This window comes from Stegostoma tigrinum, chromosome 14, assembly GCF_030684315.1.
Source record: "Stegostoma tigrinum isolate sSteTig4 chromosome 14, sSteTig4.hap1, whole genome shotgun sequence".
In the NCBI taxonomy this organism is placed as follows: Eukaryota; Metazoa; Chordata; class Chondrichthyes; order Orectolobiformes; family Stegostomatidae; genus Stegostoma; species Stegostoma tigrinum.
Genome location: NC_081367.1, coordinates 27,364,230 through 27,379,454, shown reverse-complemented (window position 1 = coordinate 27,379,454; position 15,225 = coordinate 27,364,230). Strand labels below are relative to the sequence as shown.

Genomic DNA, 15,225 nt, shown 5'->3' with positions numbered 1-15,225 from the left:
TTTGAGTCCGATACAGCTTCTTCAGAACCAACAAGCTGATTTCTTGGCTTATGAGGATATTGATAAGAAACAAGAGTACAAACTAAGTATACCTCTTTTAAAAAAAAAGGTAGTGAAATTTCCAACTGCTTCTTTCATACTAGGTTCAAATGAGCAGTGGCTATGCAACACACTGAAAGAAGAGGAACGTGATGAACCCAGTCAATCTGATGATGGGACTGTTGTCTCTCATATTTGGGAGACTGGGATAAAAACTTGCAAATAAGTAGATGACATAATAAGAGGCACAGTGGATCTGACAAATGTAGTTATTGTGACTGCTGTATGATCTGCATTCAAAAAAGTTGATAACCTTGTAGTCCCAATAATGCCTGCGAACTCACTTCCCTAGCTGAAGCCACAAAGCTCAGAGAGATGTACTGGAATTTTACACCACAGCATCGCCATTGTTCAGACAAACAAGCATAAAGGTTTGGCGGACAAAATGCAAAAAATGTGGTAAGGCACTTTTGCTTGCTGACTGATAAGTGGCAATGACAGCAGACTCGTGGGACATTGGCATTGCTGGCTGGCCAGCATGTATGATTTGATGAACAATTGACTACTTTATCCGAGATGGTATCCATTTTCACCATGTTGTAGCTGCATCTTCCAGAAAATGAAAGTAATTCCATTACCTTCCTACCATGCCTTGTGACCAGTGAAAATGTTTTCTGGGAGATGTGAAGTGAACCATTTGTTGTGGTCTCACAGCCATGCCAGTAATGTAGCTAGTCCAGTAGGTTTTCTGGTCAATGGTGATGTGCAGGATGTGATAGTGGAGACTTGATGATGGTAATACCATTGAATGTTAAGAAGAGATTGTCACTGTCACTGGTTCTCACATTTGGCATGCACGTTATTTCTAACAATCTCCCCATAACATTCCAATGGTGTTACTGTCAGTGAATTCCTTGCTGTCAATACCTTGGGATTACCATTACCAGAAATTGATCTGGACTAGCCATATAAATTCTGTGGCTACAAGAGCAGGTGAGCAGCTAGAATCCTATTGTGCATAACTCACTTCCTGTCTCTCCAGTGCTTATTTACTATCAACAAGACCAAATTCTGAAGAGTGATGCTGTATTCTTCGCTTGGCTGGGAAAATGTAGCTGCAACAACACTCTTAAGTCTGATTGCCATCCAGGACAAAACAGCCCACTGGTAGCTACCCACATTCTGTCTAAGCTGCATGCTGATGCCGATCATGGCATTGACATCTCGTTCCAGAAGTTGCTGCCATGCACAGAACTCGCAGATTTGTGCAGTCGAAAAGAATTTGAGAATGCTGGTGGCCATCCCATCCACCACATTTACCACTTACCCCTTTGATGACTGATGGAACAAAGTACACCATCTACGTGATGCACTGTAGCAACTCACTCAGGCTACTGAGATGCTGCTTGACCTGCTGTGTTCATCCAGCTTCACACTTTGTTATCTTGGATTCTCCAGCATCTGCAGTTCCCGTTATCTGAGGCTATTTCAACTGCCCTTTTGAACTAAGAATATTTAGTACCAACTCATGCCCTTTATGAGCTAGATCTCTTTCGTTATATTAACATAATACGTCCACGTGGCTACACATGTGCCTGCAGTTCACCAACATTGTTCACTACACTCTATGTTAAATGGCATGTTAATCCTCTACCACCACCACCACCAACAGCAACAACAACCTCCAACCCACTGGCACTACAACCACCACTACTACCCCCAAATAAAACTGGTGATACGAACAAGATACTTAGTGATGGATGTGATTCTATGACTGCTTAACATGTTTGTGGGACAGCTCTCCCAAGTTTGGCATCAGCCTACTAATGTTAGTGAGAAAGATTGTTTGTTTGGTTTTCTGAGCTTGTTGCACCTTTGTAATGTGTGTTTCAATGTCTGGATCACAGGCAAATGATTCACTGAATTTGTGTCTTTGTTATGTTTCATAACTGAATCAAATGTAAAGCCACTTCAAAGGGTATTTGAGTCAACAGCATCAGTGTGGAATTGGAGTTATGAGTAGACCAAGCTGGAAAAAAAAGGTTTCTGTCCCTGATGGATATTAGTGAACTTGTTGGTTTTCTGTGACAATCAGACAATTTCAGTTTGTATTGATAAAGTCAAGTTAGGGAACACTGCCTTGAGAAATTTAAACTCATTCTCTGCTTGTCTGGCCCAACTACATAATCACCAGACTAACATTTCCAGACAACGTCTTATCTTTATGAAGTAAAATTAAAAGGGATAGCTGACCTAGACCAACTTAGAATGTTAAATGTTTGCCGTTTTGAATCTAAGGCTGTACTACCTAATTGACTGCATTCAAGAATGAACTTGTCAAGCTGAAAGCAAAGTTCATAGACGAGGTAAACTTTACATTCATTTCGCTTGTAATTCAGCATTGAAACTTGAAAATCTTTTTATGAACTTTCAAAGTTAAAAGCTGAGGAAGACAAATCGGTGGTTGTTACAATACCTTGCTCAGTTTGATACAAATGTATTAGACAGGGTACAGGAAAGACTCTTGAGAATGCTTGCAGGGTGAGGAACGGCTGTTGCATACTAAATTAAAGAAGTGGGGATGGTTTTCTTTGGAGAAATGAAGGTTGAAAGAAGAGGTCCTGGAAGTGTTCAAAGTAATGAGGAAGTTGGACAGGATATAGGTGGAGAAACTGTTCCCAATGATGGAAGGATTGAAAACCAGAGGGCACAAATCTAAGTGACTGACTAAAGAAACAATGGCTACATGAGAAATAAACTTCTATGTTGAGTGATTGATTAGGATGTGGAATTTGCCATCTCTGTGTGGTGGAGGCAGATTCATTTGAGGCATTCAAGAGAAGCTCATTATTATTTGAAAAGGAAAGTGCCTGCTTTCTCCCTGTGCCCTGCACAATGAACATACGAACTAAGAGCAGGAGTAGACAATTCAGCCTCTCGAGCTTACTCTGCCATTTGATACGATTGAGTTGCTCTCATTTCAGCCTCAATTTCACTTTCCTGTCCGCTCTCCATAAGCTCTCAACCCATTACTAATTAAAAAGCTGTGTCTCTCCTTCTTAGACTTACTTAATATCCCAGTACTGCTGCACTCTGGACGAATGAATTCCACAGATGCACTACCCTTGGAGAGGAGTAATTCTTCATCTCTTTTAAATCTGCTACTTTATACCTTAAATCTATGACCTCTCATTCTGGATTGCTCCAAAACCTTTCTGCATCTACTTTCAGTCTCTTTTATCTTCTTGTATGCCTCAGTTAGATGTCCAGTTTTTGCAAGTTCAGAAAGAATAGGCCTAATCCGCTCAATAGCTCTTTATACAACAAACCCTTCATTTCTGAAATCAATCTAGTGAACGTCCTCTGAAATGTCTCCAATACAACTGCATGCCTCTTCAAGTAACAGGACCAAAATCGCCCATAGTACTCCAGGTATGGTCTCACTAATGCCTTGTACCTTTGTAGCGGCACTTCCCTACTCTTTTTCCTAATCTTTTAGCAATTGGTGCCACCAAAATTTCATTTGCCTTTCTTATTACATACTGTACCTACACACTAGTTTTCAGTGATTCATGCACGAGAACATGCAGATGCCTCTGAACTGAAATGCTGTGAGGTTTCTCTCCATTTATGATTGATTTATTTATTGCCATGTGTACTGATATGCAGTGAAAGGCTTTGTTTATGAGCGTTACAGGCGGATCATAGTAAGCAAACACTGTACAGATTGAAAAGACTTTGACAGAAACTAGAAGCATAGACTTGGGAGATGATGGTTGCCTTTCTAATCATCTGACCAAAATGGATAACTTCAAACTTATATATGTTAAATTTCATTTGCCAATGGTACCAGATGAATTGTTCAATTGGAGAAATGGCACAGAGATGACTAGCCAAATGGCTTTCTTCTATTCTTAATAATTCAGTGACATTGAGGGAGATGATAAACTGCAAAGGTCTGGTTATTTAAGACACATAGCCAGCAACAGTCAGCATGTATTTTCTTAGCTACATGTACAGTAACATAAAAATCAAACAACTATCTAACAGTTTTAAGATAATCAGTAAATCAGTTTGTGTTTGTATCTATGGGTTTGTACTACCATGGAGTTTTACGTTGAATGTACTTGCTGCATGTCCAAAGTGGTGTAACATCATCCTAGCAGGGATCAAGTGGTTTGATTTTGGTGTGATTGAAAGTTAGGTCCAGATTTGACTCCCAAGTTGTACTACCTTTTATGTCAACCTGCACCTTAAACCACAGGGCATTGACACATTGAAAGTTTACCCTTGGACACTTACTTTGTCAATTCAAAAGAGGTTACATTGGAAATCCTTTAAAGTCTGAGCTATTTATAGATAAATAGGACATGATGGACAAACAACTAGGGATGGGAGAAATGCTTGTGTACCCCCACTCTGGATTCGGAGGTAGCAATCGCAGCAGTATTACAATGTTTTGAGTTCAACTTCTGTTCTGAAACTTGAAATACATTGTTTAAGTTGACATTTCAGTGCAGTACTGAGGCAGTACTGTGTTGTGAAAAGTACTGGTTCAAGCATTAAACTGAAACTGCTGTCTTGAGTCAATATAGCAGACCCTGTGTCCCTGTTTAAAGGAGAACCAAGAAGTTCACATGTCTCTCAACTGACGCCACTGAAACAAATTACCTGTTTATTTAAATCATTACACTTTATAGCACCTTGTGTATCACCTGCCAGTTCTGGTTACATTACAACAGTGATTGGAATTCAGAAGTACTTCACTGGCTTCAAGCACCTGTGAATTTCTGCAAGATGTGAAACTGTGACAAAATGTAAGCCATTCTCTATATGTGCCAGATTTCAGTGCATATGAAGATCAGCTAAGTGGCATCTTGATTAGAGGAGGGGATATAAAATCCACCAGATGGCGCCATACCTACACAGGTCCCTGGAGAGGTTTATCCAATACAAGATTGCAATTCATCGAGTCAAATTAGCCCTGTTTTTACACAACCAACAATACAGGCTAAGGAAAATAAACAAACAGGAAATGCCTATTTTCTGAGGATGCAGATAAGTAATGAAGGTAATTTTTGTTCCTGAATCTATGCAGTATTTAGACATATCCTGCAATCTGTGTTTTATTAGACACAGTTCTTTTACAATTGAAAGTGTAAATTGAAACACCACTTAGACATTGGCTGTTTGCAAGTTCACCTTTTGCTCCTAGAAAGTTCTGTACACAGTAGTGTTCACCAGACGTCTGGTGGAAATGCTTCAAAAATGCAATTATGCACAGTTTATCTTTAAAGATGGGAACATGAAATAACATGAGGAATTGGAAGCTTTCTTAAAAATGATAATTCTTAAAAGAAAATTTAATAAGTTGTAATTGTTCACCTATCTTGAACCAAAAATAGAATCTGGATTACTTCAAGACAACAGTATTGACAGAAATAATGAAATGTATATGGCAGCGAGGGCAGGGATTAAATATAGGCACATTGAAAATGTAGGTCAGTTACAAATGGAGATTTCGGGAGATATGAACGGCTGAAACTCAGAAATGAAGCCTAGATTTCTGTGTATAGTAATTAGGAAATATTTAATTTGGAAATAACATAGGAAACATGTATCAGTTCAGTTCTCAATCTGAGAGTTGTACCAAATTATCCAGTAATTCCAATAGAAGTATAGACTTCCAAAGAACAGACAGCAGTAATAGAACATACTGATATATTTTTCCAACTTAATGATTCTTAGGGTTTACTCTGAATTGCTGAAGGAGGCACTGTTGTTTTTACTAATAATGGTGAAGGAATGAAAAATAATGTATATAGATGCAAGTAGTTGTTATGCTTGCCTAGATTTGTATGTAAATGGTAAAGGTGATTGTGCTTAATATAAAGTGTTCTAAATCAACATGCAAGGTGAAGTCTATAAATACACCATACAATTTTAGTTCACAAATGGGAATCCAAAATGAACAATATACCAAATTAACATATATTTGTATCTTCATTCTCAAAGCATGGCTAGTTGGTTTCTGTAGCTTCAGCACAATTCAAGTAATTATTTTCATGTAATATTTGATCACCATTGATCACCATAAAATATAATAAGTAACTTTCAGTTGCTCAATTCATTTTATAATGAATAGCTGTGTCATGCAGCCTAGGAATTTGGTATCTGACTTGAAGTGTGTTTACTCAGTCTGTGATTGTACATCTCGATTTGACACTGCTGGATCATGGAGGGGATGATGAGGAGTTCCTACCCCCAATTGCTGTGGCCATTCTTCTCTAGTAATCCTGTGGCTGAAGGAGCAATTGGATGGATGTTGGGTGAAGACAGAATTGAGCTTGGCATAGGTAACATATTGAAAGTCCCCAAGTGTGTTTGGAATGCTTGCCTTCATTGTTCAGACCATTGAGTTTAAGAGTTGGGACATCATCTTGCGGTTGTACATAACATTGTAAGGCCACTGTTGGAGTACTGTGAACAGTTGATCGCTCTGCTGTAGAAAGGGTGTGGAAAAGATTTGCAAGAATGTTACCAGGATCTGTTTCCATGCTGTAAGATTCTATAACTCTTGCTCTTGAGGTTTGTAAAGAATGACCTTTGAACAAATACTGAAGAGTGTCCAATGCCAGTGGAGCAACACTCAATGGAGTCAGATCCTTAAGGGGACAAAGTCAGTGGAGAAAATCAGTAAAGATTAATATTTATATTTAAGTCTCAAAGCCCAGCATCCCTTGACGTCTTTCTGAACAGAAAATCCACTCTTAGAAGCATCCTTTCACAGCTGTGGCTTCTCAACTTTGTCCACCCATGTCTCACACAACTTCACACCATCCCCCACTGCAGGGTTTTCTGATTGTTTTGTTTCATTTAAATCATAATTCTTTTTGCAAGTCTTGCAGTCGTTAGACATTTAAAAAAAACTATCCCCATCTCATTTAGCTTTTCATATGTGCCCCTCTGATATTGTCATTTGATTAGTCATTACTAATCCATTGTGAATAATGTTCTAGAATATTCATTGCCTTATGCAAATACTATGACCATCCTCAACCTAATTGGGGATTCAATTGTTAGCATTCTATTGCTAAAAGAAATCTGTGTTATAACTAGCAACACTTTTTTTCCTAGATACACTCTATACAGCTATCCATTTCACTGCTTGCTCTGCTTATGTTGTCATGTACAAATATAGGCTTAATTGCCAAGCCCAACCTTGGCCTCTTTCCCCATTTCAGTTTACCAATCTACAATACCACCCAAGCACCATGAGTAATATAAAAATGGAAGTTATTTTGGCGCACATACTGTAAAGAAGCAATTAAAGTCCTCTATCCTTTGTTGAACAGCTTGGAGTCACTTCAAAAGTACTTCAGTAGCTGTCAAATGCTTTGAGCTGTCTCGTGAACATGGATGGTGCTAAATCAGGGTTGATTATACTCTTTCTGCATGAATAAAATACAATTTGTAATTTTATGGTTAATGACTAAAAGGCAGTAATTGCCTTTTAAAATATATTTATAACTTTTGTTTCATGGAATTTTAATTAGTTTAATGATTCAACACAGAACAGAAAATCCTTGTCATTGTAAGTCAAATTGTGGCCATGTGCTAGAATACCTGCCACAACACCCAAACAAACGATTATATTTTGGAAAATATAGAAGTTCTTGTACCAAAAGGGCATTTGGATAAAAAATAAATATTTAGCACACCTGCTAGGTGATTGTGATTTTTTTTGAGAAAAGGAAGTTAATAGAACTCTCTTGATGTTAATGAAGCTTAACATTTTGATAGATTATTTATTTATTTTGAAGGTGGATAATTCACCTGCACTGGATGGAGCACCCCCCAGGGTTCTGAAGAAGGTTCTGCTGAGGAGACTGTGGAATCATTGATGGTGATCTTTCAGGAATAACTAGAGTCAGGGATGGTTCCAGAGGATGGGAAAATGGTGAATTAAACACCCCTGTTTAAGAATGGAGGGAAGGAGGCAGAAGATGGGAAATTTATAGGCTAGAGTGTGATGGATCTGTGAAATTCATGCTGCAGAAGGCTGTGGGGGCCATGTCATTTAAGTGCTTTTAAGATTGATACAGATAAGTTCTTGACTAGACAGGGATCAAAGCATATGGGGAGAAGGGTTGAGAATAGGGTTGAAAAACATATCAGCTATGATTGGGTGGTGGAGCAGACTAAATGGCCTAATTCTGCTCCTGTAGTCTTATGGTTTAAAGGTATGCTTTCTTGCTTTTGTTCCTTTTATGAGTGGAAACTTCTTTTCCCTATCTACTTTACACAGCCACTGGATAGAAAGCACCTACCTTTTGATGCTGGCCATGGTAGCTCAAAAAGCCCCGCAACTTTTTCTATTTGCCTGCACTGAACTTCATTCTGTCTGAAATATTAATTTGTAGGGAAGCCCATAACCTGATATCAAAAATGGTTTTGTCTGCCGAGATGCCACGCTAACATGAATTATATCAACACTGTATTCAGGTAGAAATGCTATTAACTACTTTTGACCTCAATTCCCCTTTCAGCATGAAAGTAAGCGTACAATACACAGCATAACTATTTATAACTGACATCTGTAATATGTTTCTGGGACTTTAGGAGAATCAGGGTCTACTCATCTGCCACCTCAGAAACAGCTACCTTTCTTTTCAAGCATAATACAATGGATCTTCACTGTGAAAGAATATAAGCCTTCCTTTTATCTTTAATAGTCAAACCACCCAGGCTGACTGGCAGGTAGACTTCAGAACAAGTCACATTACTCCTTATTGTTTCCCTTAAATTTGAAGCTGGTCTCAAAATATAATCTCATAAATCTCACTTGTAATATGTCCCTTCCAAAGAATTTAAAGTTGTGACATTGAGTTTTCATAAATAGTATCAGAATAAAGCAATTTATAGCATTCTATTAAGTTTAACATCTAACTTTCAATTAAATTACTACGTACAATAATTGTCTCCCCCATGCTTTCACATTATCTATTAATCATCTATTAATCAGTTCACCTTGGCAACATCACATATTTAACCTGTAACAATCAAATATGTTCTGTGGACAATCAAGTAGTATCCTAATTGTAAAAATATCTATCCAGTCAAGGTGGTTTGTAGATAATTGGACACTGGATGTAGCCTGGCATTTGCATTACTGTACTCCTCCTCCTGTACTACATGCTTGGGGAGTTGAATCTTCCGGTTGTCTACACTTTGAAAAGGTCTACAACTCTGATCTAGAGACTCAGACATTAGAGAGAATTCCATATACTTAACTGGGTAGTTACCGAAGAAACACCAGAGAGATGAAAATGTGCCCTAACATTGCAGAATATACTCTCTAAATGTCACAAAGTGCAATAAATTGTGTATGTGTTTTTCTAATTCAGTTTATCGTCAGGAAACAACACTGGTTTAATTTTAGGCAAACTACAGTCAGCAATGTACTGATTTTAAATGTGAATATTCTAACTGTGAGTCAAAAGAGGGGATCTGATGGAATGAGAGACAGAAGCATGAAGCTATTATAATTGTTTTCCCCTCCACCCCATTGGATTGCTAGGCGTGAAGACAGTTTAAAATGTGAAACCTGGGCTGAGATTACAACTGCCTGTCAAGAGCTAGCCGAGTTATATGAATATGCTTTTGAGACTTCGTGCCCTAGATTTCAATATACTTTTGCATTTAGTAGTGATGGGCTGGCAGTCCTCAGGGTTCTGAAATTCAGCTGCTAAACAGCAGCAAGAACAGTTGGATCCAGAAGTGGGGATATTCAGATATTGGGGAGGCAACGGCCAAATAGTATTATGGCTGAAATATTAATCCAAATAACTCCGATAATGTTTAGGGGACCTGGGTTTGAATCCCACCATGGCAGATTATGGAATTTGAACTCAATTTAAAAACAATCAGGAATTAATGATGACCATGAATCCATTGTTGATTGTTGGAAAAACCCGACTGGTTCACTAATGTCTTTTAGAGAAGGAAACTGCCATCCTTACCTGGTCTGGCCCACTTGTGACTACAGACCCACAGAAGTATAGTTCTGTCTTAACTATCCTCTGGACAATTAGGGATGGGCAATAAATGGGGCCGAGCAATTGAAACCCTTATCCAATGAGTGAATAAAGAAAAAAAATGCCACTCAGCCTCTCAAGTACATTGTAGCTATTTCGTCAATTGATCATTGAGTCTTTTTCATTGCTGTGATTTGCTGGTCTATCCCATGCTAATTCCTGATTTAATTTGCCCCAGCTTCACCAATTTCCTGGCAGCACAACAATTTGAACACTACTGCCAAACTCTATGATGGCCCCTGGAAGACCCTAGCATTATTTTTTCCCCTTTCAGAAGAAGTTTAAAACTTGAAATAAAATGTATAGTGTACTTTTTTCCAAAGAAAAATCCAAACTACCAAGATATTCTACATTTTTATTCTTTCTTCATTAAGTACCTTTCGTTCATGTTTCAGACTCTGCCTAAGCAGGCATACTGGTAAAAGCTTTCTTGTTGTAACCAGTGAAACTCTCATGAATACAAGATGGTGTTGACGTTTTAATTATCTTCAATCTTCCCAAGTGACTCACTTGTGTGAAGTAACTTCTTGTATTGAAGCCCCCGAAAAAGTTGCGTTAATATTTTTGTATTTTGTGGACTTTTTGAAAGAAAAGCTGACATAGCTCCACATGAAATTCTTGTAAAACAAATGAAAGGACTCAAATGAAGAGTTTCATCGCTTTGAAGTCCTGAGAACAAATAACTTTGGGGAAATAGCGCAGTTGTTTGAATATAGTGAAGCTACAGGAAGGATAAACTTGTAGAACTGATGTTACAAAAAAAGTTTAAAGTGGCTGTACAGCAACATTTACTTGTATTAAATTGTAATAACTTTTCATAAGATTCCCCCACAGAAGCATTATCAGCCAAACTTTACATTGATCCAAAAAGGGCATGTTGGGAGCAAGAATATATGAACAAGAATAGGCCACTTAAGCCCTTCTAGCCTGCTCCAAATTCAATGAAGCAATGAATATATAATTTAATGTCTACACCTAGTTGCCCTTGGGGAGATAGTGCTGAGCTACCTTCGTGAACTGCTGCAGTCCCTGTGCTCTTGGTAGATGTACAATGCCAGTAGGGAATACCTGAGTTTTGATCCAGCTATGCTGAAAGAACAGTGGTATATTTCAAAGTCAGGGTGGTGAGTGGCTTGGAAGGGAACTTGCAGGTGGTAGTGATCCCATATATCTGTTGCCCTTGTCCTTCCACACCATAGTGGCTATGGATTTGGAAGGTGCTACCTAAGGATCTTTGAATTTCTGCAGTACATCTAGCAGATGGTACACACTACTGCTGATCATCTATAGTGGAGGGACTGGATATTTATAAATGTGGTGACATTCAGTGATAATAAAATGTGAGGCTGGATGAACACAGCAGGCCAAGCAGCATCTCAGGAGCACAAAAGCTGACGTTTCGGGCCTAGACCCTTCATCAGAGAGGGGGATGGGGGGAGGGAACTGGAATAAATAGGGAGAGAGGGGGAGGCGGACCGAAGATGGAGAGTAAAGAAGATAGGTGGAGAGAGTGTAGGTGGGGAGGTAGGGAGGGGATAGGTCAGTCCAGGGAAGACGGACAGGTCAAGGAGGTGGGATGAGGTTAGTAGGTAGCGGGGGGTGCGGCTTGGGGTGGGAGGAAGGGATGGGTGAGAGGAAGAACATTTAGTGGGCTGCTTTGCCCTGGAGGTCATCGAGCATCTTAAATGTTGTTGGAGCTGCGTTCATACAAGCATGTGGTGAGTATTTCATCACACTACTGACTTGTGCCTTGTAGGTGATATACAGGCTTTGGGAAGTGTGGAGGTGAGTTACTCACTGTCGTACTCTCAGTCTCTGATATGCTCTTGAAGCCAATGTATTTATTTGGCAAGTCCAGTTGAGTTTCTGATCAATGGTAACCCCCAGGGTGTTGATAGTGGGGGATTTATATATTACATTAAAGTTGCAAGTGATCTGGTTCAGTTTCGATGAGAAATGGAGTCCTTAATTGGCTAAAAGAGTTTGCAGCTTGGATAGAAGATAGTGGTCTCCCCAGTGCTTAGTTAGCGAGAATTTCTGCTTATCCAACTCTTATTATCAGAAAGTAGTGCAGAACATAGAACATTACAGCACAGTACAGGCCCTTCGGCCCTCGATGTTGTGCCAACCTGTCATACCGATCTCAAGCCCGTCTAACCTACACTATTCCATGTACGTCCAAATGCTTGCCCAATGACGACTTAAATGTACCTAAAGTTGGCGAATCTACTACCGTTGCAGGCAAAGCGCTCCATTCCCTTACTACTCTCTGAGTAAAGAAACTACCTCTGACATCGGTCCTATATCTTCCACCCCTCAATTTAAAGCTGTGCCCCCTCGTGCTCGCCGTCACCATCCTAGGAAAAAGGCTCTCCCTATCCACCCTATCTAACCCTCTGATTATTTTATGTGTTTCAATTAAGCCACCTCTCGACCTTCTTCTCCCTAATGAAAACAATCTCAAGTCCCTCAGCCTTTCCTCGTAAGACCTTCCCTCCATACCAGGCAACATCCTAGTAAATCTCCTCTGCACCCTTTCCAAAGCTTCCACATCCTTCTTATAATGCGGTGACCAGAACTGTACATAATACTCCAAGTGCGGCCGCACCAGAGTTTTGTACAACTTCAACTCTATTAATAAAAGCTAAAACACTGTATGCCTTCTTAACAGCCCTGTCAACCTGGGTGGTAACTTTCAAGGATCTGTGTTCATGGACACCCAGATCTCTCTGCTCATCTACACTACCAAGAATCTTACCATTAGCCCAAGTACTTTGCCCTCCAGTTACTCCTACCAAAGTGCATCACCTCACACTTGTCTGCATTAAACTCCATTTGCCACCTCTCAGCCCAGCTTTGCAGCTTATCTATGTCTCTCTGCAACCTACAGCATCCTTTGTCACTCTCCACAACTCCACCGACCTTAGTGTCGTCTGCAAATTTACTAAACCATCCTTCTACGCCCTCATCCAGGTCATTTATAAAAATGACAAACAGCAGCGGACCCAACACCGACTCTTGCGGTACACCACTAATAACTGGTCTCCGGGATGAACGTTTCCCATCAACTACCACCCTCTGTCTTCTTTCAGCAAGCCAATTTCCGATCCAAACTGCTATATCTCCCACAATTCCATTCCTCCGCAATGTGTGACCAATGTAGAGATAACAGAGGAATCTGCTGTTACTAGAGTGCTGAATGGACCTCTCTAACTGCAAATAATGTTGATCTTGCTTTGTGCACCTCCTATGCAGCCTTAGCCTTAAATGTGTCATTCTGTCTAAGCACCTATGATCTCTATGTCCTTGTTAGCTTTGATCTGCCTGTACTGCTTGCAAAACAATATTTAAGTACATGTGACTGCAATAAATTGAATCATGAGAGATGGTGATGAGGTGAAAGTGGATGTTTTCAGTGGAAACTAATATCATGTTTTCAGATGAATTGGTAGCATGTAGATAAAAAATGGCAAGGTTGAATAGGTGTGACACAAGATTAGTGCTAGTAACTTTACTATTTATTTTCTATATTAATCGTTTTGATGAAGGAATAGAGAATAATGTATCACTGTTTACTGACAATAAAAAGCTGGTTGTATTCACTTTGGTTACAAGAGTAATGAGGCATGAGGTAAAGAGCTGATCATTTAGGTCTAAGGAGAAGCCTCTTCACTAAACCCATGGAATTTTCTACCCTGACAGTTTGAGTGCTCTATCATTGAATATATTTGAGGTTGATGGACAGACTTTTGTTATCTCATAAAGTCAAGTGATGTAATTAGTGGGTGGAAGAATGGAATTTGAGTTGAAATGAGTTAAAGATCATATTAAATAGTGGAGCAGTCTTGGAAGGACATTTAATATATCCCTATTTTAATTCTTGCATTCACAAAAGATAATGGTACTAAAGCATTCTCACTGGGAAAAAATAAAGTTAAAAGTGGTTGTGATTATATCTGTGCTAGCCCTTTATGCATTCACTGGTTCAACAAATGTTATATGTAATGAATTGCTGAACCATGCAAGCCAGGCAACTGCCAGGTTTAATTTATAATTTGTGCTGAATTATCTCCTCTGCCTAAGGTTGTAACAGGTTTGCTAAAATTAACTGTGACACTCCTAAATGTGGGAGCTCAAGCTAAAGAGCCTTCAGACACTGATCGATATCCCGAAATTGGTGTGGCATTTACATGTGAATATCTGATGAAGACAATAATCCTTATCTGTGATCTTTCGTTCAGTCTAATAATGTTTTGATCTCACTTGTCAGTGATGTAGTTGAATGCTTTAGTGAGTGCTGAGTATCAGGCAATGGAATTGTAGTCGATAAAAGGTCTTTGGGAGGAAAAGGTGAAATTTCAGAAATTAAAGAACAAAAGAGTCCTTAATTTATTTATGTTCTTTTTCTTTCGGTCCCTCTGTATCTTACCCAATTTTAGATACAGTAGTAGGTTGGCAACATGCTTGAAGGACTGCACAAGTAATGGTCTTGAACCAGCCACTAGGCGGTGTATGAGAGCAGGGATTAGTACTTTTTAATTTCAGACACTATGACCTCTGCTTTAGTTATATCCTTTGATGAAATGGCATCATTTAGGAGATTGAGGTTTTGAATCCCCATGATGTTGTGACTTTATAAAAACATATATTGACGCACTGACAAGTCTGCCATGCTGCTTCACAATAGAATTAGTTCCTTTCAGTAAAGGTTAGTGTCTCCCATATTGCTTTAGCATTTTCTTTAATTTTAGTGCACATAAGGAATTGGTCAGTTGTGTAGGTTGGACAACAGCAGATGAGTTATATTCGTCCAGTGATGATCATCAAATACTGAAGTGGAATTTATTAACAAATGAAACAATACAAGTTGTAAGACTTGCTGAAGAAATCTATCCCACAGATCTGCACTGGTTTCCAAAGACTACAGGGGGCAAGAAGCAGATCCAGACAGAAATATTTGCGCTCACCAGTACTGATGGTAAGTGTTGTATACATGAATATGTTTTTATAATATGCTTGTTGTGTTATAACAAAACTTAATTTTGAGGTTTTATTCTCTGTGAAATAGCCTATTCTGCTTGATTTCTCT

General features: G+C 39.1%; 1 protein-coding gene across 6 annotated transcripts in view; it reads left to right on the top strand.

The window, feature by feature from the left end:
- The window catches only part of ift80 (intraflagellar transport 80 homolog (Chlamydomonas)), a 197,562-nt gene that overhangs the window by 18,009 nt on the left and 164,328 nt on the right, over positions 1-15,225 (top strand). For all 6 annotated transcript variants that reach the window (XM_059651065.1, XM_059651064.1, XM_059651062.1 and 3 more), the window contains one exon: positions 14,896-15,114. In XM_059651065.1, the coding sequence (XP_059507048.1) occupies positions 14,896-15,114 (219 nt within the window). The remainder of the gene's footprint in view (positions 1-14,895; positions 15,115-15,225) is intronic.